Here is a 25,927-nt window from a genome sequence, read left to right on the forward strand (position 1 = left end):
GTCATTACTGCCGGGTCTATGCCTGGAATGTCGTGGACTGACCATGCGAAAATATCTGCATATTGGCGAAGAAGGGATACAATCCGGGTCCGAATAGGGTCTTTCAATTGGGTGCTCACCCTCACGCATCTATCGACTCTGTCCGGGTCCAATGGTACCTCTACAAGCTCATCCACTGGCTCAGCAATCTTTGGGTCTTCTGGACCTTCTACTAAAAAACTGACAGTAGCGGGAGGGGAAATCCTGACTTCCCCCATAGTAGGGCTCCGTCTCCGTCTTGAATCCTCTTGCGGATCTAACTGCTCCTATACAACACCCTTAGTTGTGCTGATGGATGCCATGTAACACTCTCGGGCAGACCTTAGGTCTCCTCTGACTTCTCCAACCCCCGCCGCAGTGGGGAACTTAAGCACCATGTGATAAGTACTCGGCACAGCCCGCAGAGCATTTAGCCCCGATCCTCCGAGGATCATATTATAAGCCGATGGGACATCCGCTACCAAAATGTCTAACATAACCTGGGCAAACCGAGAACCCTTTCCAAGAGTCAACAAGAGCTGGAAGACACCATCTGCATATACCACTTCCCCTTCGAATCCAATCAAGGGGACACGAGCGGGCTTCAACTGTTCCATTTCGTATCCCATGCCTAAAAAGACCTGTCGATATAAAACTTCAAAACAGCTCCCCGGGTCCACGAGAATCCGCTGAAGCTCCCATTTTCCCAATTTTGCTGTGATGACCAGCGGATCATTAGAAACTGGATATCCGGGCAAGTCATCATCGGTAAAGGAGATAACATCCCCTGGTCGAGCCCTTTTGACTCCCGCACGTCGATGCAGATCAGAACTCTCCCCCGACTCCTTGCCTGGCACCACCCCAGCCGCTAGAGTATGAAAAATCAACTATTGCGGAGGACTCCCATCCCCCTGGCGATTCTCTCTCCGGGGCGGGGTTCTGGTTCTGCGTCGTTCCTGAGATCTACCGCGCTTGCGAGGGGGGCTCCTCGATCTCCTTCGTTCCCCCTTTTGTGGTTCTGTATCCTTAGCTACAAACCTCCTCAGGAAACCTCGATTGATGAGCTCCTGGATCTCTTCTTTAAGTTGATGGCACTCCTCCGTGTCATGTCCATGATCTCGATGGAATCGACAATACTTGTCTTTACTCCGCTTGTTAGCCGGGGCTTTCATGGGTCTCGGTTTTTTCAAGTAATCCTTATTCTCGATTATGGCCAGGATCTCAGCCCGAGGAGTATTAAGCAGGGTGAACCTGACTGGAATCCATCGAGGGCCCGACCTCTCCCCCCGTCGGCCCGATTTATCTTCAGGATTTCGCTCTCGGTTCTGACTTCTCTTCTCTTTCTTATCTGAGTATTCACTTCTCTTGACCCGCATCACCTCCTCGGCATTAATGTACTTGGTGGCTCAGCTCAGGATCTCTGTGAATGTTTGGGGAGGCCTCTTAGCCAGTGACTGGGTAAAAGGGCCAACCCTTAAGGCATTCTGAAAGGCCACCATAGCGATACTCTGATAAAGATTCTCAATGCTCAATGCCTCCATATTAAACCTGGCCACAAACTCTGTTAACGACTCCCCTTGGTTCTGCTTGAGATTCACGAGGGTCATGGTAGACCTCCGGTGCCTCCGAAGGGGAGCGAAGTGAGCCAAGAACCTATTCCGAAGCTGTCCGAAGTTAGCGATCGACCGATGTGCCAGACTTGAATACCAGGACCATGCATGTCCTTCCAAAGTGGCCGGGAAGACTCTACACCACATAGCATCAGGTGCCGCCTAGACCATCATGTGAGAGGCGAAGAGATTTAAGTGATCCGCGGGGTCAGTTGTGCCTCCATATGGCTTAATAACTGGGATTCGAAGGCGCTCGGATGGGGTGATTGCCATGATCTTCCGACTTAATGGCTGATTAGAAACAATGTCATGTGGCTCTTCTTCCCTCCGTCTCAACTCTGCAACCTCCCTCTCTAAATGCCGCAAACGTCTTTCTCGCTGAGCCCCTCTAGCCCGGGCATAATCGGGACTAGAGGACTCCTCTTCCGAGCCTAGCCTCCCGTACTCGCTACGCCTAGAGGGTCTGCTCCGTCTCTCGTCCCGATGGGACTCCTTCCTAGCGCGGGGGGATTCACCTCCTCGGAATTCTCTATGACTAGAGTGGCGATCCCCCTGATGTCGACTATCATGATTGGAGTGCTCCACTGGTCTCATCTCCGGGGGCTGCTGTTGAGTCAAAAAGGTGTTGAGCAATTCCGTCAGATGTTGGACCTGTCCCTCTAGCTGGGCGACACGATCCTGAGGTGGCGAGGGATTCGGGGGATGACCCCCTACGGGGCCGCTCTTAGGTGGGTGGTTTTGACTCTTATCTGGGACGGGCTAGGTCCCAGCAGCTCATGATGGATTTCTTCTTGTCGCCATAACGGGAGGAAACTTGAGCTCGGCCGAGGTACTCGACGAATAAGGGCAGATAAAGTAACCGGCCCCACGGTGGGCGCCAAATGATGATACTGGACCGATCACCGAGGTCTGCCTCGAGCCAAGTACCTACAAGGGCGGGGCTGTAATCCCCCGGGAGAACTCCGATGCTCAAGTCAGTAGAAGAAATATGCCCAAAATGGAAAATTGAACCAGTAGTCAGATGATCCGTACCTGTAGAAGTCGGCCTCTATTTAAAGATGGGGTAAAACACACTCTGAAGAGATAAGATAACTTCTGAACCAGACGTTGGAGAGGATCTCGGTTGACTGAGTCAACCTCGTTCAAAATCAAATATGAGATGAATGATGAAGATATAGGTGACACGTGGCACTTCTTGAGATAGGCACGTGGCGGCACCATATTGGAGATCTCCAAGGGTAGTATAGTATTTTTGCCCTTAATAAAATATTCCCTCATCAACTTGTTAATACATACTACACAATACTAAGTTGGCATCCCATGTCATTAATGCTGAGTGGTAAAACTCTCTTGAGTTTTTGGAGATTCATTTTTGGGTATTACATTCACAATCTTATTTGGCTTAGTAATTCCTTAGACCATATGAACCATATGATGTTAAGAAGACTGTAATACAGAATTTTATTTAAAAATAAATGATAAAATGTGTAAATTAAATTCTCATAAATAACTAATTGAATAATTGTAACTAACTAATATTCAACAGAAATGTTAAATCTTTCAATCGAACTAATCCTTACATGTTTATGTAAACTATTCAACTTACGTACTTGCTGTTTATAATCCTTATATGTTTACGTAAAGTATTCAACTTACGTAGCAATGTTGTGCTTGCCCTTGGGATTACTTTTGAATAGATCTCCCAATTTAAAATTAACACCACCTACCAAAGAATTCCAATGCCACGAACGTACTTGTCTGGGAACGCTTTTTGGAGCAATTGCTAATTAACTTTGAATTCATATTCTTCTTGGGAATAGCCTATTTTCTTTGATATTCGGCATGCCAAACACAACTAATTCTTGGGCTGCTTCTTGATATGATGCATGAAAGTAATCATTTTGTTCATCCATAGGTTGCATGACCATTGAATCATGTTGGAGGTATCTTACCCTTCTCTCAACAAACTCACCCACTCCAATCACGTTGTGTGTGATTGTAGTATAAAACTGAAGAAGACTTAAAAGAGATGTGTATTTCGGTGATTGAAAAGAAACTGAGATACAAAGCCTATTTATAGGCAAGATTCAAGAAACAAACATAATGACACTATTTAAAAGATTATTAATATCACACCATTAAAACACTATTAAAATTAAGAAACGTTTTAGCCTATTATGCTTTTGACGTTTGCTCTTTCATCTTCTGTCTTTTGATCATTCGTTTGCCACAAGTTTATTCAACATTTCCCCCCCTTAAACTTGTACTATTCAGCATCCCTAGCTTGTCTCGAAGATATTGGAAAACTTCAGACTTGAGTGGCTTAGTGAATATATCTGCAATTTGTTCCCCTGTCTTGACATAAATCAGCTCTATCTCCTTGCTCTTGATTTGTTCTCGAATGAAATGAAATCGAGTATCTATATGCTTTGATCTCTCATGATGAACTGGATTTTTGGCTAAAGCAATAGCTGACTTATTATCAACATAAACTTTGGTCGGACTATTCTGTTCCAACTGCAACTCTCGAAGCAATCTTCTTACCCATACTGCATGACATGCACACGAGGCGGCTGCGACGTACTCGGCTTCACATGTCGACAAAGCAACTATAGACTATTTTTTCGAAGACCATGTGAAAGCAGTACCCCCGAAGTGAAACACATAACCTGTAGTGCTTCTCCAATCATCTAGGCTACCAGCCCAATCACTATCACTGTACCCAACAAGCTCCAAGTTCTCTGATGAATAAAACAGGCCATAATCAATTGTACCTCTGATGTAGCGTAGAATCCTCCTAGCCGCCATCAAATGAGAACTCCTTGGTGTTTCCATGTATCGACTCACCAAGCCTACACCAAATACAATGTCAGGTCTTGTGCATGTTAAATACCTCAAACTTCCAATCAGACTCTTGTAATAGGTAGGGTTCACCTCCTTGCCTTCTCCTTCGTTTGTCAATCTAGTACCACAGTCAACAGGAATATCAACCGGGTGACAGTCTTCCATCGAAAACTTCTTCAAAATCTCTTGGGCATATTTGGCTTGTGAGATATATATCCCATCTCTACCTTGCTTAACTTCTATTCCCAAGAAATAAGCCATAAGTCCCAAGTCAGTCATTTCAAACTCTTTCTCCATTGACATCTTGAATTCTTCAATCATCGAGGAGTTACTACCAGTAAAAATCAAGTCATCAACATAGACAAAAAACCATATCACCTTGAGAGTTCCTTTTCACGTATAGAGCATGCTCATATGGACATCGTACAAAACCAGTCTGACTGAAGTAGGTATCAATTCTAGCATTCCAGGCCCGTGGCGCTTGTTTCAACCCATATAACGCTTTCTTTAATCGGCACACTTTATCCTCTTGCCCTTTTTGACTGAACCCGGGAGGTTGCTTTATGTAGACTTCTTCCTTCAAATACCTATTCAGAAATGCTGATTTTACGTCCATCTGAAATATCCTCCACTTTTTCTGGGCTGCTATAGAAATTATCAGTCTGACAGTATCAAGGCGGGTGACAGGAGCAAATACCTCATCATAGTCTACTCCATACTTTTGTTTGTAGCCTTTGACCACCAATCTTGCCTTGTGTTTTTCTATCTGTCCTTGTGCATTCCGCTTGGTTTTATATACCTATTTGACATCAATGACTTTATGTCCCTCGGGTAATGTTGCAAGCTCCCATGTTTTATTCTTATAGATCGACTGCATCTCTTCCTCCATGGATTTCCTCCATGTTTCCTCTTGGTATGCTTCCTCAAAAGTTAAGGGGTTGTAGCCTGCAAATAAGCAGAACATCCCAAACTCATCTTCTGCCTCAATCCTTGGAGTGGTGTTGTAGATGTCTTGAATACTCCTTGTCTTTTGTGCCACTGGACTGCTTGATTCACCAACTTCCATATTACCATGGACTTGGGTTGGTGCTTCTTCTTTGGACTCCTCTATTATGATTTGTTTATGCTTTTCATTCTTCCAATCCCATGTTTGTTGTTCATCAAACTCAACATCTCGGGACCATATAACCCTTTTGGTGATAGGGTTATACAACTTATAACCACTTGCATTGTCTCCATAGCCCAAGAAGATGCACTTTTGGCTCTTATCTTCCAACTTTTTTCTTTTTTCTTCGGGTGCCTTGGCATATGCAATGCTGCCAAAAACTTTGAGATGATCAACCTTAGGCTTCTTTGAATTCCATGCTTCCTCCGGTGTAATATCTCCAATTCTTTTTGTCGGAAACCTATTCAATAGGTACACAGCACAAGCAGCTGCTTCTCCCCAAAACTCCTTTGGGACTTCACGTTCCTTTAGCATACACCTAACCATGTTGAGAATGGTCCTGTTTTTCCTTTCTGAGACGCCGTTTTGTTGGGGGGTATAGGGCATAGTGTATTGGTGAACTATGCCATGCTCTTTGCAAAAAGCGTCAAATTCCTGAGAGGTGTATTCTCCTCCGTTGTCTGTCCTTAAACACTTTAGATAGCAACCACTTTGCTTCTCCACCAAGCTCTTGAACTCTTTAAATTTGCTAAATACTTCACTTTTTCCCTTTAACAAATAAATCCATGTTTTTCCACTAAAATCATCAGTAAAAGTAAGCATGTACCTGCTACCTCCGATGGTAATAGGGGTGACTGGTCCACAGACATCTGAGTGCACTAGCTCCAGGTGTTGCGATGTCCTTTTTGAATTCCAACTTTTGAAAGGCTTTCTTTGTTGCTTGCCCATGATACAGTTCTCACAGAGCTTACTGGGGCGATTCACCTTAGGCATACCATATACCATGTTTTTCTCTCCCAATACTCTTAATGCTTCAAAATTCAAATGTCCATACCTTTTGTGCCATAAGGCAGCTTGATCATCTAGGATAGTCTTGAGGCACTTCGACTGACTCACGTTCAAATGGAGTGGGAACATACAATTTCTTGCCATCTTTACAGCCGCGACCAAGACATAATTCTTATCACACATGGAAAGTGTATCGCCTTTCATTTGGATGTCATAGCCTCGTTCCAGTAATTGCCCCAAGCTCAAAATGTTGTTTTTCATCTCTGGTACATAGTACACATCACCAATATAGCTTTGACCACCTGTCTTCAACTGGAGTAGGATTTTGCCTTTCCCCTTGACTGGCCTTTGTGACAAATCACCAAATGTGATAGTGCCACTAAATTCTTCATCGAGCTCCGCAAAGAACTCCTTTCTACCACACATGTGGTTGGATGCTCCTGTATCCAAATACCATGTACTTGAACTCCCGGTGTCCACACCACTATAAGCCATTAGTAGGACCCCATCATCTTGTTTTTCTTCATTGTCAGCATAATTGACTTTCTCCTCATTTTTCTTATGGTAACACTCAGAGGCATAATGACCAAACTTATTACAGTTATAGCATTGAATGCTAGATTTATCATACCTCCAGTTTGACTGGCGTCCACGACCTCGTCCTCGACCACGATTGCGACCACGTCCTCTTTGACTGGTTGTGCTTTCACCATCACCACCATTGTCATCTTCCTTAGGATGGAATCTACCACCTCTACCTCTTTGGCCATAACTTCTTCCTTTTCCTCGTTGATAGTTTCCTCGACTTGACTCACCACGTTTCCCTTGAAGTGATTACTTGGTTTGCAATGCTTGTTCAAGGGGTTTTTCATCTCCCTTGAGTCTCTCCTCGTATGCTTGAAGTGAGCCCATCAATTGTTCCACATTCATCTCCTCCATATTTTTTGATTCTTCAATGATGATCGTCACAAAACTAAATTTTGAGTCAAGTGACCTCAAAATTTTTTCCATGACTCGAGCATCATCTATTTTCTCTCCATTTCTTCTTAGTTGGTGGACAATAGAAATCACTCGAGAAAAATAATCAGAAATTGACTCTAATTTTTCTTGACGCAATGTTTCAAATTGTGCTCGAAGAGTTTGGAGACGAATTTTCTTTACCTTTTCCACACCACCAAATGCCTTTTGGAGAAGTTCCCAAGCCTCCTTGGATGTAGTGGCTGAGGAAATTAGCTCAAACATGCTTTCATCAACTCCCTGATAGATTGTATAAAGTGTTTTTTTGTCTTTTTTCCTTTGCTCCTTCAATTCTTTCTTAGCCCCAGCAGTTAGTGCGGCTTCATCTGTCTCATTCTTTGGCTCATCATAGCCATCTTCAACAATCTCCCATATGTCGAGTGAGCCCAAAAGAACTTTCATTTGTATACACCAAATATCATAGTTTTGTTTTGTGAGCTTTGGAGGAAGAATCGAATTTGTAGCCATTTTGTAAGTTTCAAAATAACTTTCAAGTCTTTTAACTTTCTAGCAAAGTTTATGTGAGCTCTAAAATTAAAACAGTGAGCCACCAGCCACCAAAAATCAATGTAAAGCTCACCAATTTTGACTTTTCTTTGTTGGAAATCCAAAGCTGCAAAGCCACGTGACTTACTCCACCAAATTATATTTTCTTTTGTCTTTTCTCTTCAGTTCCAATACTCCTTCACCACGTGCAATCTGCAAATGCTGGGCTCTTTATGTTTTGCTGGTTCGTCTTTTCCTTGGTGCACAGCTTCCTTCTCCAGACGATTTTTCCAAACAACCTTTTGTAAACAAACTTGGATGATGGCGATAGTCTGGAGATGCCGCCTCCTTCGTAACTCTGATTCCTCAGGCTCTGATACCACTATGTTGGAGGTATCTTACCCTTCTCTCAACAAACTCACCCACTCCAATCACGTTGTGTGTGATTGTAGTATAAAACTGAAGAAGACTTAAAAGATATGTGTATTTCGGTGATTGAAAAGAAACTGAGATACAAAGCCTATTTATAGGAAAGATTCAAGAAACAAACACAATGACACTATTTAAAAGATTATTAATATCACACCATTAAAACACTATTAAAATTAAGAAACGTTTTAGCCTATTATGCTTTTGACGTTTGCTCTTTCATCTTCTGTCTTTTGATCCTTCGTTTGCCACAAGTTTATTCAACAAATCAAACCTACCGTTCTAACCATTTTGACAAGAATATTTCTCAACCATCGCATGCACCGACCATCACTCTGCCTACTAGTCATAGTGGCCTAGCTACACTTATTTTACTATTTCTTTTGTTTTTTACGATTAAAATTTTGTAGTCAAAGTTTAGATTTTGCTATGAAATTGTTAAATTTTGTAGCTCATTCACCGCAATAATTAATTACCAGCTGAGGTGAATTAGAATAGAACAAAGAGTTGGATACGAGTCCTTAAAATCAATTCTAGTGACACAAAAGAACTTGATCTTATAATTCTTTAAATATTAATTAAATAACAAGTTTATATTTTTATTTAAATTACAATATGATTTAAATCTATTATTATAATAAGGAGTGGATATCATTCTTAAGCGTTAAGAATATGAATAACGGTTAATCCACCGTTCGTTATGTTATAAATAAGTTTCTAGGCATAGAGGTCCTAACTTGGATAGTAGCAACACGTTAAAGCTAGCACATCGTATTCCTCCTTGTTCAATATGAGATACTAAAAGTGAAGTTTTGGTGAGTCTCGTGCCATTCTATATGAGATATAGAAGGAAGATAGGTGGATGTTCGTTACAAGAACGAGTTCATTAAATGAGACTGTTAACATTAAATCACATAGGTTCTTTCTTACGAGTTAATGATTCAATGTTAGCTGTGAATGTACAACTAGTCCTTAGACCTAAGATGACGTAGATATCTGTGCATTGGTGGATTAGGATATCAACGATACTATATGATTGTTCTAATAAAAAACAATTATATGAATCTATGTGCCTAATATTCAGTGGTGGATGAGGTATGTGTGCATCAGACATGGAATCTATTACCTCAAAGTTTGTGAGGAGAATATCCTATGTGATTCAATAATCACTTGACGATAAATTCTTAACTGAGGTAATATGACAATAGAATGTGTATTCCATAAGTTTTGTCATATTAGTCAAGAATGATTTTAGATTTGGTCATATGACAAGATTGGGATATTTGATCTACTGTCTATGATCTCATATCTTCTCAAGATATAGGATGATATAATGACTATATTGCACGGAATTATAGTAAAAAGTTCACTACATTCGATTCACATTAAATTGGGTAATCATGACATATTACTAGATGTCACTCATAATTTACTTGAGGCCTGCGTCACAATTGGAGCATTAAATCCAGTGTATTGTATGGGCTCGTCTAGCCACTATTCGCTTCTAGTCATCTCTTCAGAGTAGTGCTCTATGTCATTTATGGCGGCTCCCAGCGGACCAGTCCTCTATTTTTCATTGATCCTTTCATTTCTTGCTCTGTTTTTTGGCTCCTAGAGCTAGTGTTATTCTCTTTGTAGTCTTCTTTTGGGTCTTGTTGTTTCTCATGTCATTTTGTTGCCTTCGAATGCTTTACGGTTGATGTTTTATTTTGTATATATTTTTGATTGGATTGAATCAAAGGGCATTTGTATTCGGGTGCTTATGTTTTTATCTGAAGGTTTTTTTTGGTCCGAGGTATGCCTCATCCTTCGGTTGTAAACACTTTGGCGCAATTTGTTTATATACTTTTCTTATTTTAAAAAAAAAAAGATTTAGGATAACTAATAATAGATTATTGTCGTTGTCAATTTAATTGTAAACCCAGAAAGTCTCATCCAATAAAAAATCACTTTTAAAGAGGCGAAGGATAAATTAGTAATTTTGGTGTATTTATTTATTAAATAAATAAGAATAATTAAATAATTTTATTATAAATAAAATATTAAAATTATTCATAATTGGACTGGGTTTAATGTCAACACATTAACTATAAGAAAACAACAATTTAGAGATAAATTTTTTAGACGGATTATTTTGAGACGGAAAAAAATCCATTTTAAATTAGAGACAGAAAAAAATCCGTCTCTAATTAGAGAATGATTAATTTATGTCTCAAAATCCGTCTCTAATTAGAGACAGATTTAGAAACAAATATTAATCCATCTCAAATTAGAGACGGATTTTTCCCTCTCACAAACCGTATTTAAGGAGGGGAAAAATCTGTCTCTAATTAAAAATATATAAAAAATATGTTAAAGTGACAAAACAAAAAAAACTCTAAAATATATAACAAATTTAATATATATATATATATATATATATTAAGATTAACAATATATTAAGTTAAAAAAATTAAATATAAATAAATAAATAAATAAATGATTGATATAAATATATTAAGTTAAAATGAACCCAAAATATTAATTCATATTTATGTGTATAAAAAGATAAAAAATATATGAACTATGCAATAGTTAACTATCGGTAATATTTATCAAATGTAAAAAAAACTTATATTTTAATATTATAAAACTCAATAAATAAAGTAATTGTTTAAAAGATAATTTGTATATATTTTACATATAAAATAAATAATTTATTGTTAATAATATTTAAACTTAAAACTATTTCTAACATAGATTTAGTAGTTAATGATAATTTTTTTAAATTCTACATAAGTATTTATTTAGCATATATTAATTAATATTTGTCATTTCACTCAATAACTTTGAGTTTTGGCAGAATTAATTAATCATTTGCTTAAAAATATGAAATACTATATTTTTTTTTTTTGTACACTATAGTTTAGTAGCACTTCACATACATATGTTTCTATTTTTAAATTACATGCACATGTTTCTATTTTTAAACTACATGCATATGTTTTTAGTATTTACTTTGAATTTTGTAATAACATTTTAAATTAAGATTAACAATATATATATCAAACAAACATAATGAGACTCTACATTTTCCTATAAATTAATTTCTATATAGTATATATCGAACATGATCTTGATTACTCATCAAATTATACATAATTTTAAATATATTTTTTTATAACCACATTAAGAAAACAATTCATAAGTTTGAATATATTTGTTTATAAATACATTAATAAAATGATCCATAATTTTATAAAGATATTGTTTAATATAAAAGAATCAAACTTGATATTATTAAATAATATCAATATATCATTAATAGAATGTGTTGATAAAAATATTTGTTGTGACTTAAAATTAATAAAATTATTGTGCATGCTTGATTAATGTTTTATTTGTAATGAAATAAAACATAAACATTTAAAGTGTCAATTGATTATATACTTGTCTTACTCAATTATATAATACAATGACATTAATATATTAAATATATATAAATAGTATTCTTAAAGTAAAAAGATGAAACCAAGAAAAATACATCAAAATTTAAAATCTTGATATATTACAAAGTTAACACTAAAAATAAGACCTTTTATTAGTTAATAATAATTTTTAATTTCTATTTGTTTAATCAATTTTCTTTTAAAAACTCTTTCAGAATAATTTGGTTTCGAAGTAATCCTAAACAATAAGTAAATGAAATTCATATGGTCAAGGTACATTACTAATATATGTTTATTTTAATTAATATCTGAAATGATAAAATAATTTTTTAATTATAAATACTTAATTCATATTGAATATATTTAACTAATATCATTAAATATTATACATTATAGAATTAAAGGATTACATAACAATTTAATTAGGCTAGGCTAGCACTCTACTCGTTGATTTATTCTATTGGAACAATTTAAATCTAATTATAATTTATTTAATAATCTTATTAGTCATTGAAATAGAAAAAATAAATAATTTGTTAGAAAATAGAACAGTAACTATATTTTTTCTGTACAACAAGATTATAATTAGTTACTTAATAAATTTATTTGAGTCAGTAATTTAATTATATAAATTATTGATCTTAATTTCATGAAATTTCTCAATTATTAATATCAATTTGTATACTAGTATAGTACCTATATTGTAAGCACCCCTGCCCGGATATCCCCAACCACCCGGACTACCCGAACGGGAGTACTTACGGAAGGAAAAAGAATGAGACACGAGACAAAAACTACCCTGGCATGCATACATAAGAATGAAAACAACGGAAGCGAAACTAAACACCTGCATGCACTACGGTTACCCCGCTAACATAGCGGTCACAAGATAAATAAATGGATATAGACTCATGTGCCGACATACATGAGACACGAGGAAAGACCTGGCACAGTAAAAATAATAAAGTAAATCCTATTGAACTCTCAAAGTTGACTGGGACTACCTGTACACCATACCGACTCTGCCAGATAAAAGCTGACTTTCTTGCCCATGGCCCACGCTGCCACTGCTTGGAATGATGGAAAAACAAGGTGAGTCGAGAGACTCAGCAAGCAAAAGAGAAGAAAGGCTAAACGCTGCACAAAACCAGAAATCTCTCTCTAGAATAAACCCCCAAGTACACACAAGCCATGAGACGCTACAACACAACACAATAGCATAACATAATAAAAGTACATACCGGTCATTGGGGCTCACATAAGACACCTGGCACCCAAGTCCCATACCAACCTGTCGTTGCCCTGGACGGTAACAAATACCTCCAGCATTCTGTGCGCGCCATCCCGGGTCAGTACTCCCCACACCTGAGCCATAGGCTCCCTCGGAACGGTACTCTCGTCCGAGAACTAAATACTAACAGTAGCCATGTAATGCACATAAAGATGCAATAGCGTAGTGAGCATCAACGTGATACACTGGCACCCATACATCCAAGCATCAGGTCATGCTCCACCCACATAGTAAACCACACGCGATGCATATGCCGGTGCCGGATGCAACCTGACCAAGCTAGAATGTCCGTGTCCAAGCATACTCAATAAATGAATATCCCCACATGCAACCCATACCCATGTGCATATCAAATCATAAACAGTAATACAATGTATAAAATCATGCAGTAAATCACATACCGGCAGAGCTAGTTAGCAGTACCCGACACCGGTCAACGGTCAGTGACTAGGAGTGTCCACCTGACGGTCCACATCAGAGTCGTACAATAGTCTACCCCGACATCACCAAACAGCTGACCCCTGCCCTACTGCTCGATAGTTCTAACCGAACCATAAATAACCCGAGAAAAATCATAAATAAACCCGCACATCTAGGAACTTAGTCCCCAAGCTGGGTTCGGCATCATTTCGGAAGGACTGGGGACGATACAAACCCCCGTAGACTTTCAACAATTATATTCTAGAAGTCCGAATTTAATTTAAATTAAAATAAATGAATAATAATTCAATAATTAATGCTAGGCGCCGAATTAGAGTAAGGGAGGTGGTAAAATACAAGAAATCACGGGGTCTTTCACGGGAATTAAAGATCGTGAGGAGAGGGTTAGGAACTTGCCTTTACACGACCATTTCCTACCCTTCTTGCACTCCCACTGCGAAGTAAAACGTTTAATAACGATTAATAAATCACGTGGCTCACATTAATTAAATCTAACCTTGTAATATAAATAATTTAACCGTCTAAAATCCCACGTAGGCACCCCGTAAATAAAACCCCAGCAAGTCTTATATTTAATTTAAATTATATCACACCAATAACATCCTCAATGTATATAATTAATTAATTAATATATAATAATAACAACTCACCAATATGCACCATCACTTCCTGCTTAGCTTATAAACATAGGAAAGTATATATATATATATATATATATTTGCTTAATAGCATATGCACATATCTCCATTAACCTGCAAACACGGCTAGGGCCAATTCTTTCATTTTCTTTTATTTCAATTCCCTACACTCCCACACAGTGCCATTCACACTCACACACTGTGTTTACATAGATATATCTATATATATATATATATATAGATATATAAATTGGCTCACGGCACACTCACTGCAACACAAACCCTCACAATCAAAATAATATACACACAGTAAGCTCACCCCTTACACACAATGCACTAGTGTATATATATATATATATATACTTACACAACAAATTATTACACGTAACATAGCATAACCTCTCAAAATTAATAAAATCAAACTTTTAATTAAATTCTAACCATACAAAATTATTAATACATAATCATTTACTTACCCGATTAATTAAATCGCAATTAAACCAAGTTTAATCTTGATTTTCCCCTCAAATTCCTCCATTTTCTCCCTTGCTACGCGCTACTTCTTCTCCTATTTTTGCTCTCTGGAATGCTACTTAAAATTAATCTGGAAGCTGTTGAAATCAGCCTTTAAAAAGGCAAAAGAATGGGCGTCCAAAAGGACCTTAATTGAACTCATCGCTTTGCCCAAAACGACGTCGTTTTGGGCATGGCTTTGGCTGAAAATCAGCCAAAATTTCCCTTCTGCGCGCATAAGCCCCAGACCTCGAACCCGCTACCTCACCTAGCACACGCGCACTCAGCGATCGCCCGCGCTAGCCAACTCATTTAACCATATTGTGACTTCAATTAATTTAAAGTGACTTTCAGTCACTTTCCAACTTTTGCACCAGCACCCCCAAACTTCAATTTCTCTTATTACAGTTTTACCCCGAATTTTCAGAAAATCTACTAAATTAATTTATTTCACTATTTTCATAATTACTCCCAAATAATTTAATTAAATACCTAAATTTCCTATTTCCTCAATATTACATAAATAAACATTTTTCTTTTAAATCCCCGAATATTCCATACTAACTTCAAATACCATAATTAATATTCATTATTTATGTCCCAAATTTCAGGGTGTTACATATATTCAATGAGTCATCAATTAATTTTAAAGTGACATATATATTATTCTTTTAGTATAGCATTTTAATTAATTGATTGACTTTATAAGTATATTATTATCCTAATATAATATTTTATAATTTAAAAATATTCTAATATTTTTTTTCCTCTGGTGCATGTGTTTATATTTTGATCTTATATCAATATACTTTGAATGTTGTATTAAGATTTTGAATTAATAGTATACTTTATATATATCAAACATGATCAGCTTATACATTTATGTAATAATGTATTTTGATATTTTAATTTTTTATTAATTCAACAAACAAGTTAGACAGTTGATTTTGATACTATTATTATCCTTTTTATTTATATCTAATTAGTAGAACAAACACATATATTTAATTATTATTCATAATAAAATGAATAGTGTACTTAAAAAATAAATTTAAAAAATTGTAATTTTCAAATAAGCCTATAAATAAGTTATAAGTTTATAAATAAATAACATATCAAAATATAATATTTTAAATATGTCACCTTTTAACATATAAAATTATTAATATTATTATTATTATCTTAAAAAATACGCTTTTCAAATGTTACAAATGTGTGAGTAATTGTTTATAAATTACCCACACATAATTTAATAATAATAATGATGTTATACTTAAATTACAAAATTACGTCATTTTAATTTTTATAATTTAAAAATATTTATTTAGTTTTAATTTATTTATAAATAAAAATAATAAACCATCAAATTTTATTTCTTATAAAACATGAAAGGGAAAATGTGTGCATATGAATTTTTTTTTAATTTTATTACAGTATTTTTATAATAAATTTTTTATATGTAAAAAAATATTAATAAAGTAATAAAATATTTTCATAATTTAAAATATGTATTAAATTATGAAATGACCCCGCCCCCCCCCCCCCCCCCCAAAAAAAAAAAATTTCCTTCCCATGCAAGCACATTCCCCTCCCTGCAAACCTATCACCCTCACCTTCTCCTGATATTCTCAAAATAATAAAATATTTTTTAATATAAAATATGTATTAATATTTTGTTAAATTTTTAAAATATAATCTTTCTTATAATTTTTTTTTATAAAAAACACTTTAAAAAATATTCAAATTTAATTAATAATCAATTAATTAAAAAAAAATAAAAAAATAAAAAGGCCTACCTGCAAACCCATCCCCTATTCTCTCTTGTTTCCCATGCGCCTTGCAAACCCATCCCCTCCCCCTATCAATCATGAAATCCCCTCCCTGCCCCCAAAAAATTTTCCATTTCCCTCCCTCCTGTAAACTCATCCCATTTTCCCATCTCCCTTGCCAGGCCTACGTCTCAGTGCCCCTCTCTCTTTCCTTCACCACTCGCCATAAGCGCCCTTGCCTTCGTCGCCCTCGCCCTCCCTCGCTGGCCGCAATCGTTCATCGCCCTTAGCTTTGTCACTCACCCGCGCTTGCGGTTGCTTTCCTCGCCTTCGTCGCCCTCTCTCGCTGGCCGCAGTCACTCGTCGCCCTCAGCTTCGTCACTCACCGGCGTTTGCGGTTGCTTCCCTCGGCCTTGTCGCTCACTATCGCAGCCCTCGGCCTCACCGCCCTCACCTTCTCCCTATACCTCTGTCGCTTGCCCTCACCTTCTCCCTCGGCCTCTGTCGCTCGCCCTCACCTTCTCCCTCAGCCTCTGTCGCTCGCCGTTGCCGCCCTCACCGTCCCCGTCGCCCCTGCCAACGCCACTCTCTGGTATATGTGTATGTATTTTGTGTGTGTTTACATACATATATTTATGTGTATGTATGTATGTACGCCAGAAACGATGGTGTTCGCTACTCATTTTTGTGTGTTTGTTGCTCATTTATGTATATTAAATCTATGTACGTTGTATGTATGTTTGCTGGAATTAAATCTTAATGTTTGTTGGAATACTGTATTCCTTCAAATTTGGTTTAAGATGTATGTATGTATATGTACAAACATTCTTTCATCTAGATGATTTGGTTTAAATGACTCATTTTTAAGTTGTTTTTATGAATTAATTTGAAATTATTGAATTATATCTTTAGAAAAGGGATTCTTTGTTACCTAACTTTCTATAAATTAGTAATCGATCTCATTCTTTGTTCGTTGTTGATGTTTCGATAATTTAATATGTATTTTCAAATGTAAGTTAATTAGAGAGTTATAATAATTTATATTGTAAATCTCATGTAATGTATTGTTTGGGTCGGGAGACATCTGGTAATGAAATAAAATAGATTAAAATTAAAATAAATAGTATGAAAAATATTGTGATGAAATAAAATAAAGATTAGCTCATCAAATTGGTGAATTGATCAATTCAATCTATTTTTCTTTACATATATAAATCTATTAAAGTAATTAATTGGGTTTATTTGGGTGGCTCCTTAACAAACATTCTGATTTGTGCTCATAAAATGGCTGAGTTTTATCTAATTAATTATTTCCTTAAGAGTTGGTCATCTTTCCCTCTAACCTAGCAACTTGCCTGCTGCTGTTACATGTGTGCCACAAACTTTCTTTCATCTTGGATACGTATGTAACGTGTTTTTGAATGTTACTTCATATAATTTTAACAGCAATTAGTGTGTGTATATATCATGAGTTGGGTAGTTTTTTGAAAACTTTGTTTGGAGTAATCAAGAGTTTTAGTTACATATGAAAATGATGGTTTCTTTTTTGTTTTTTTAGTTTTTGGTTAAGGCAAAAGGAACTCATAATCAACTATGTAGCTGTAGTCAAACACTTGGAAATTAGTTTTTTTTTTTTATATATATATTTCCAAACGTTGGAAACTTTTCTAATCTTTTTTTTTCTTTTTTTTTTGGGGGGGGGGGGGGGTGGGGGGGGTGGGGGAGGGGTTAATTGTTCAAATACTAGTATAGTAGCATTTGTGTTTTTTTCAACTTTGAATGGAGTTTTTTACTTGTCAGTAAACATACGCACAAATTATGTAGTCAAATAATCAAAAAATATTTTTTGTTAAATGTAAAAGGAATGCTTTGGTTGAAGGGGCGACGCACTAGGACTATTTATAAAGTTATTGAAATTGGAGGACTAAACATTATCTAAGAATATATTGTCTACATAGGATATGATACTGTTGCTTCTTCATTTGCATGTTCTAGTTTCATTTATCACTTATTAATATATATTTTGTTATAATATCACTAAAATGATATTTTTTTTTCGATGAAATTATAATATAATGACTTGTTGAGATATATGAGATGAATTTTGTTGTGATTTTATGAAGTATCTAATGCATTGAGAATTGATGATGTTGCATATATCGAATTGTAATATTTTTGTGGGATGTTTTTTTTCTTATAAGATGTTGAATTGTAATATTTCTATTTAGTTCAAAAACACAATTTTAAACACGAGATCATAAATATAATATAAACCATTTTTGTACATGATAAATCATATTTTATTTTGAAAGTATTTAAAAGTTCTCATCACATGCCTATTAATTGTTCTTTGTCTTATATGGTAGAATATGACACACAGATCATCATATGGTTAGTTTATGCGTCGTTATCAGTTCAGAGACACTGATGGGGAAGACCACATTGGTACACCCTATCTTTAACTTATTCATTACTTTGCAGGTTAAATCCTTCACAATTATATGTTTTTGCAGGGGGACATTCATCTCCGTCCACTGATATGAGATTTGATTCCCCTATCCCACAAACACCCCACCCTAACTATGATGGGCCTTTTTCCACGCCTACTGTAACGCCCTACTTTCTTAGGCGCGTTATAAATTGGGACAATTCCGGAACAATAAATTTTTTCTTTCAAACTTAATTCTAAATCACATCATACCTAGAATCCGTCCCAGAATTCCAAATCATTTTTCTCGAAAGAGAATCACTATACACATCAAATGCGAAAGCAGTGATCGAAACCTGATATCTTAACATTAATCATAAATAAATTCTTACATCTTCAATATTTCTCAAAACGTTCAGAATACATGGGTTACATACATTTCATTCTTTATGCACCTTGCTAAGTGCCATTTCATGCCTCATTTATCCTCGAGTCTGCTACAATCTCCACCTGGAACGTTTGAATATTTCAGGGGCAAAACCCAAGTTAGATGATGAATCATCTAAGTAAGGGTACATAATGTTATATCATGTGTGTATGCAATGTCTTATCTCATAGGTGTCAACTGCACCCCTCATGCTACCTACCATTTTTGCAGCCCCCTCTTTCGAAGCCGAGGTGTATGGGTGCACCCTTGGTAAAGTAGCGATGCCAGTTCGTACTCCCTACGGCCTCAAATGCGAGTGATCAATGATATCAACGTGTATTTATGCATTTCATAGTCATGTCATGTATGCAGTCTACGTGATGAATTCATATTAGGGCATGTCAATATGATGAAAACATTTTCGAGAAACATAAATCACTTACCACCCAACCATTTTCCATAAAACTAACTTTAATTGGGGAGTACCACTTACCTTCTCAAGCTTATCGGGCTACCTCGATATCCGTGCCTTGCCTCGATTTGCGTGCCAATCTCAAAATTTGCATGAGTCTCTTCAACTTCAGCCTCAAAGTATCCTAATCACCATAATTATTTAAATAAACATTAAAACATATTTTTCCATAATTTCTAGCATTTTCTTTAATTTTCTTTCTATTTCTTCCTAATTTTCCTCAATAAATCCAAACTAAATATTTCTAAAATATTTTCTCAAATATTCTTCTACGACAATTCATAAAATAATATTCTCGAATTTCTAGATTTTTCTAGGAAATTTCACTTACCTTGACTTAGCCTCTCTAGTTTTCTCGGTATGCGTGCCATATCCTCGAAATGCGTGCCCGAGCCGTTTTTCTCTCCAAAATTTCTGAAATATTATCGAAATATAATTTTCTATTTTCTAGGATTTTTCGCATCATTTTCCTATTTTTTATTTTTTTATTTTCCTTTTTCTTTCTTTTTCCTTTTCTTTTCTTTTTCATTTTCTTCTCTTCTTCCTCCCCTACCCCCCTGCTGCGTGCGCTGCCATGCGCACGCATGGCCGAGCTCCACCGGCCTTCCTTCCAATGCCCGTCGGCCGTCGCGATTGTCCTCACCGGACCTCGGCGCTGCATGCGCTAGCCGCTGGCCGCCGCTTGCGGTCGTGGCTGGTTGCTGGTTTGGCCCAACCGCCTGCAGCCATGGCTACCATGGCCACACCAGCTCCCTACGGCCATCTCCGAGCCTCTACTAGCGCACCTCATGCGCGTCTGGCCCCAACTCGCAGCTCCGCCTTGCACTCAAGCTGCCATGGCAGCCCCTGCTCCACTCGAGCTTGTGGCCATGGCTGCTTGCTGCTTTGTGGCAGTCACTGATCGACCTCTCTCTCACTTGCAACTCTCTCTCTCGGCTCTCCTCTTGGTGCTTCTCAATCAGCCAAATCCCTTGCCTATTTATAGGCAGTCATTGCTTGCTCTCCAATGGCGTGTATATATATTGATGATACTGGACCGATCACCGAGGTCTGCCTCGAGCCAGGTACCTGCAATGGCGGGGCTGTAATCTCCCGGGAGGACTCCGACGCTCAAGTTAGTAGAAGAAATATGCCCAAAATGGAAAATTGAACTAGTAGTCAGATGATCCGTACCTGTAGAAGTCGACCTCTATTTAAAGATGGGGTAAAGCACACTTTGAAGAGATAAGATAACTTCTGAACCGGACGTTGGAGAGAATCTCGGTTGACTGAGTCAACCTCGTTCAAAATCAAATATGAGATGAATGATGGAGATATAGGTGACACGTGGCACTTCTTGAGATAGGCACGTGGCGGCACCATATTGGAGATCTCCAAGGGTAGTACAGTATTTTTGCCCTTAGTAAAATATTCCCTCATCATATATATATATATATATACACACATCACATTAATTGCACAATCTCACAAATTCGGCTGCCATATCCCTTAAATCCAGCTACAATTATCCTCCGCAAATTCGGCTGCCATTATCTTTCAATTTGCAGCCCAAAATCGCGGCCATTAAAGCTTCACAAAAGCTGGCCATCACGCGCACTGCTATGCCACTTATATATACAACTATAATTATATACTACATATATATAGAAAATTGCATATTAATCCTTAATTTTCTCATAATATCACTAGGGAATTTTTTTTATTACAATTATACCCTTAAACCTCAAATTAATTTGCATTACAATACTAAAAATCCATAATTAATAATTTAAATTTTACTCGATATAGACGATTTTGCCTTTGCGTCCTCACCGGGCTATCAATTTATCCCAAAACCACTGAAGGGTTGATCCTTACGCAAAACCGGAGCCCCCCTAGGGTTTCGTTGATTTTTTGAGAGCCTCCTACAACGATTCGATTTTTCAACCTAAATGGTAGCTGTATTTTAGCTGTACCGAAAACTATTCCCGATCCGATTTCTTTTGATACCATAAATCCTATCTTGGAACGCTCATCGAAACCATATAATTTTCCTTAGATAATTTCACTCCGAGGCATTCCCTGCAGTCGATTTGGTACGTATAACCGCTATCAACCCAATTTTTCGGTATTCTAAACTTATTAAAATTACGTGGCAACCTTATCTAAACATGGGGTATTACACCTACTGAATTCGGGGGTTCATCCAAGCCCACTGCCACCCCTAATAATCGTCCGATGATGTGTCTACTGGGTTTTTCATAAGTATCCCTTATCCTACTAATCAATTTTAATTTGAACAAAGAAATTTTCATTTTAACACATTACTTTACAAATTAATGTGTGTTTTAATAGGTTTGATAATAATTTGTGCAAACGAGATATTTCTTGAATTATCCAAAGTAAGTTTGAGGGGCCATACCCGAGTTGGAAGAAGACAGATCTTGCTGTTAGGGAGATGTGGTATGGCGAGTTTAAGGTAATGTGTTTCTTTAGTATATCTATGGTTGATGGTTTGCTTTAGTAATGTCTAAATTTAAATTACCAATGGCTTATAATCAAGTGAATGGTATGGAGACAGTTTGGTAAAAACTGATCCATATTCACAATAAAACAATACTCATGTCTTTTATTTAAACATTTTTTTATTATCTGTATCCTTGTATTTTTTAATTATAGTATCCATTTATGCATGTCTAACTCTACTATTATTGCTTAGAAAAGGTTTTTCTTAGTATATGTATTTAACCTAAAGTCTTGAGAATAAAAATGCTTAGAAATAAATGTCCCACAAGTGCAGACAAGAATATTTTTTACCATGTGTATTATATGAGTTATGGATGCTTGCTATGAAAAACCCTTGTATTTTGATATATAATTGATTTTTTAAAACTTTTATTTTGTCTTAACATTACAGAAAAATTGGTCTTGGGATAGTGCTTTGGAACATCAAATCAAGGCTAATTTTGAAAAGACGGCTTCCGATCGTATGACCGATATTTTATTTCGTGTCAGAAAGAATTTGAATAAAAAACCCTCGTGGATGTTGCTTTCTGTATTTGAAGCCCTAAAGGACTATTGAAATTCTGCATAATTCAAGGATAAGTCTGAAAAATGAAAGAAAAATAGGGCTTCAGACATGAGAGGTAATATGCATACATGTGGTTCTGTACCCATGTCTGAGCATAAAAAGAGATTGGTAATATTTAATGTTTAATATTATATTTTACTTTATAATTTTTTAAGAAATAATAATTTTTGCATTAACACTTTCTTTTTTCTTTGTAGTCGAGACAATTTGGTCTCCCACCTACACAAGCTGAGTTGTTCCTCGTGACACATAGAAGGAAAGACAATTCCGGATTCGTTGATAGGAGGTCCGAGGATACTTATGTAAGTATACATTACTTGTGTCTTTATATTATTTTATTATGTTTAATTGGACTTTTTATAGTATAATGTATTTTATACATATATCTATGATGCTTGCAGGCTAACTTTCAGACACGACAACACGAGGCATCATTATAGTCATCGGCTGTTGGCCATTCAGAAGATAGTGATGCTGGCCAGCCCTCGCACCCAGCTATTGACGATAGATCCTTATGGTTGGAGGTTGCAGGCGGTAAGAAAAAGGGTCGTGTTTATGGAATGGGGTCAGAGGCACATATAATTCCCGGTTCCTATTATGTACCGACACCACAACCACCGCCACAGCCATCGTCGTCCGTCTCACTATCAGATCAGATACAAAAAACTGTTCGGGCAGAAATAGAACCCTTCAACCAGCGAATCTCGGCTATTGAAGATAGACTACATCATCGTTCTTCATCTTCGTCGCCCCAGAACCCTTCGGATCATTAGCATGATCCATTATTTGTATGGATATGTAATATGGAATTGTAGACAATTATGGATTTGTAGACGTTATTTGTATGCATGATATGTGTTATTTGTAATTGTTATCAGGTTGAATTTTAATTTTTTTTAAAAAATATTTTATTTTTTTAATTATATCTAAATTTGAGACGAATTTAGAGACAATTTTTTTTGTCTCTAAAATCCGTCTCACAATGCAATAAATTTTATTTTATTTTTTTAATTTTTTTAAAATTTGAGACGAATTTAGAGATAGAAATATCCGTCTCAAATTCTCCAAATCCGCCTCAAAATTGAGACGGATTTTGAGATGGATATTTCCATCTCTAAATCCGTCTTAATATTTGTCTGAAACCCGTCTCAAAATTCGCTTGAATTTTGAGATGGAAAAATACCTCTCAAAATTCGTCTCAAAAATCCGTCTGAAATTAGTCTCAATTAGAGACAGAAAAATTCCGCCTCAAAATCCATCTCAATTAGAGACAGAAAAATTCCGTCTCAAATTTATCGAGGGGCATTTTACCGACAGACCAAAATCCGTCTCAAACTGAAAATTCGTCTCAAATACACTGTTTTCTTGTTGTGATTTAGCCCGGCCAAATAGGGCTTAGGGTTTCCCTAACGAATTTCTATAAATAGAATCATAAACCTTGAATCAAGTACCACAAATGAGTAAGAAATCTTTTAGAAAAATTTCTACTTCTTCTCCTGATACAATCTTGGAGTAAAGGTGACTTCGGGTGAATCGATTCAACATCCTACGTGTGGAGGATTTCACAACAGGTGACTTAACGGTGAAATCAAATTTCGTCAATAGGTATTCTTTCGTTTTATTCTTCGTTCTATAAATCGTAAAATTTTGAAAAACGTGATACTTGAAAATAAATTGTATTCCGTTACCCATGATCAAATCTAATCCCACAGAAACATCATTTGATGACTTGTCCGCCTCCTTCCCATTTCCTGAAGGTGTTTCTACACATAACTTAGGAGCCTTGGCTATCCAATCAAGTTCCCTTTGTTATTGCTCACTAGAGTTAATGGCAATAAAGAGGGTATAAGTATGGAATATATCTTTTCACTTATTTTTGTATTTACCTTTTTTTTTTATCTTATTCTTTATGAGCATTTTATTTAACTTCACATGTTTGTACCTTTTAGGTAATGCGTACCCTGCTCAATAAATTTCATTTTAAATTATTTCATAACATTTTAGACCATTTTCATTTTTTTCTTTTTGCTAGGTAATATATTTAAAAGATGTAGCTTAATTAGCGGCATTATAAAAAAGGAACCCAGGGATGTGCATATCATAATATATGATTACAGAAAGCACATAAAAACAGCAAGGATTAACCCTAAATATATAATAGAAACACAAGAGATACATAAATAATAAAGCTAAATCAGCCAGAACACATAAGTTACCAAGCATCCAAGAGGTGGGCAAATTTGATGTGCCATTCCTATAATCATACTATCCTTTAGTCGGTCTATATGTACGTATAAGTTACCAAGCATCCAAGAGGTGGGCAAATAAGACACAACAATTTAAAGTAGTTCGGCCAACAAGTCTAGTCCACTACCTTAACTCCTTACTAAGAATTTTAAAACATACACTAAGTGATTTAGCTTTTAAGAGAACAACTACAACTCATACACAGTTTTTACAGATTTAATTGAAACTCCACTTTCCATGGGCTAAGTAGGAACCCCACCTTTTATAGGAGTAGTCGTAACCAACATTTTTCTAAGCTAAGTAGTAACATCTGCTTTTAAGAACGAAGCAACACAAATACATGCCTTTTACGAGTTAAGGCAGAATTCTTACAAACACTTGTTCAAAGATAAGATAAGATAAAAGTTAAGCTTGCAACAATAATTACCATCAAAGAATAAGAAATACAACACATGAGGGAATAGACAACAGAAGTGAAAAGAATATAAATGGTAAAGCACTCTACTCTCTTGTTCTTATTTTTTGGTTCAAGAATATTTTCATGAGGCTCGACTAGATAATGGCTTGAAGTGAAGGAAAATGATCATGGAAGACTATCACTCAAGCAATGAACTTTGGCCTAAAAATGGATTCAACTTGGTTGTGTCTAGGTTTAGGTTAGCTCGACATTACTGGACAACAGCTCCTTGATCTTATGCAACACTTAGCCTTTTATAAAAGCTTTGAGACTTGAATTTAGCACCTAATATCTACACATACTCACAGTTTCTTTTGATTTGACTGATAACAGCCAAATTAGTTAATAAAAATATGCATGATTTTAAGATAAAGCATTTTGCACACCA

The 25,927-nt window shown here is 36.3% G+C and overlaps 2 protein-coding genes across 2 annotated transcripts; both read right to left on the reverse strand.

The window, feature by feature from the left end:
• Positions 1 to 305: 305 nt before the first annotated feature.
• LOC127794686 (uncharacterized) lies at positions 306 to 1,394 on the reverse strand. The gene is made up of 2 exons (XM_052325932.1): positions 986 to 1,394; positions 306 to 868 (listed from the first exon to the last, which is right to left on the reverse strand). Exons 1-2 carry the CDS (start codon positions 1,392 to 1,394, stop codon positions 306 to 308), a joined length of 972 nt encoding a protein of 323 aa, XP_052181892.1.
• A 5,866-nt stretch (positions 1,395 to 7,260) lies between these two features.
• Positions 7,261 to 7,845, reverse strand: LOC127794687 (uncharacterized). Its single transcript, XM_052325933.1, has one exon. The coding sequence runs from the start codon at positions 7,843 to 7,845 to the stop codon at positions 7,261 to 7,263; it is 585 nt and encodes a 194-aa protein (XP_052181893.1).
• Positions 7,846 to 25,927: the final 18,082 nt, after the last annotated feature.

This window comes from Diospyros lotus, chromosome 2 (assembly GCF_014633365.1).
Source record: "Diospyros lotus cultivar Yz01 chromosome 2, ASM1463336v1, whole genome shotgun sequence".
NCBI lineage: Eukaryota > Viridiplantae > Streptophyta > Magnoliopsida > Ericales > Ebenaceae > Diospyros > Diospyros lotus.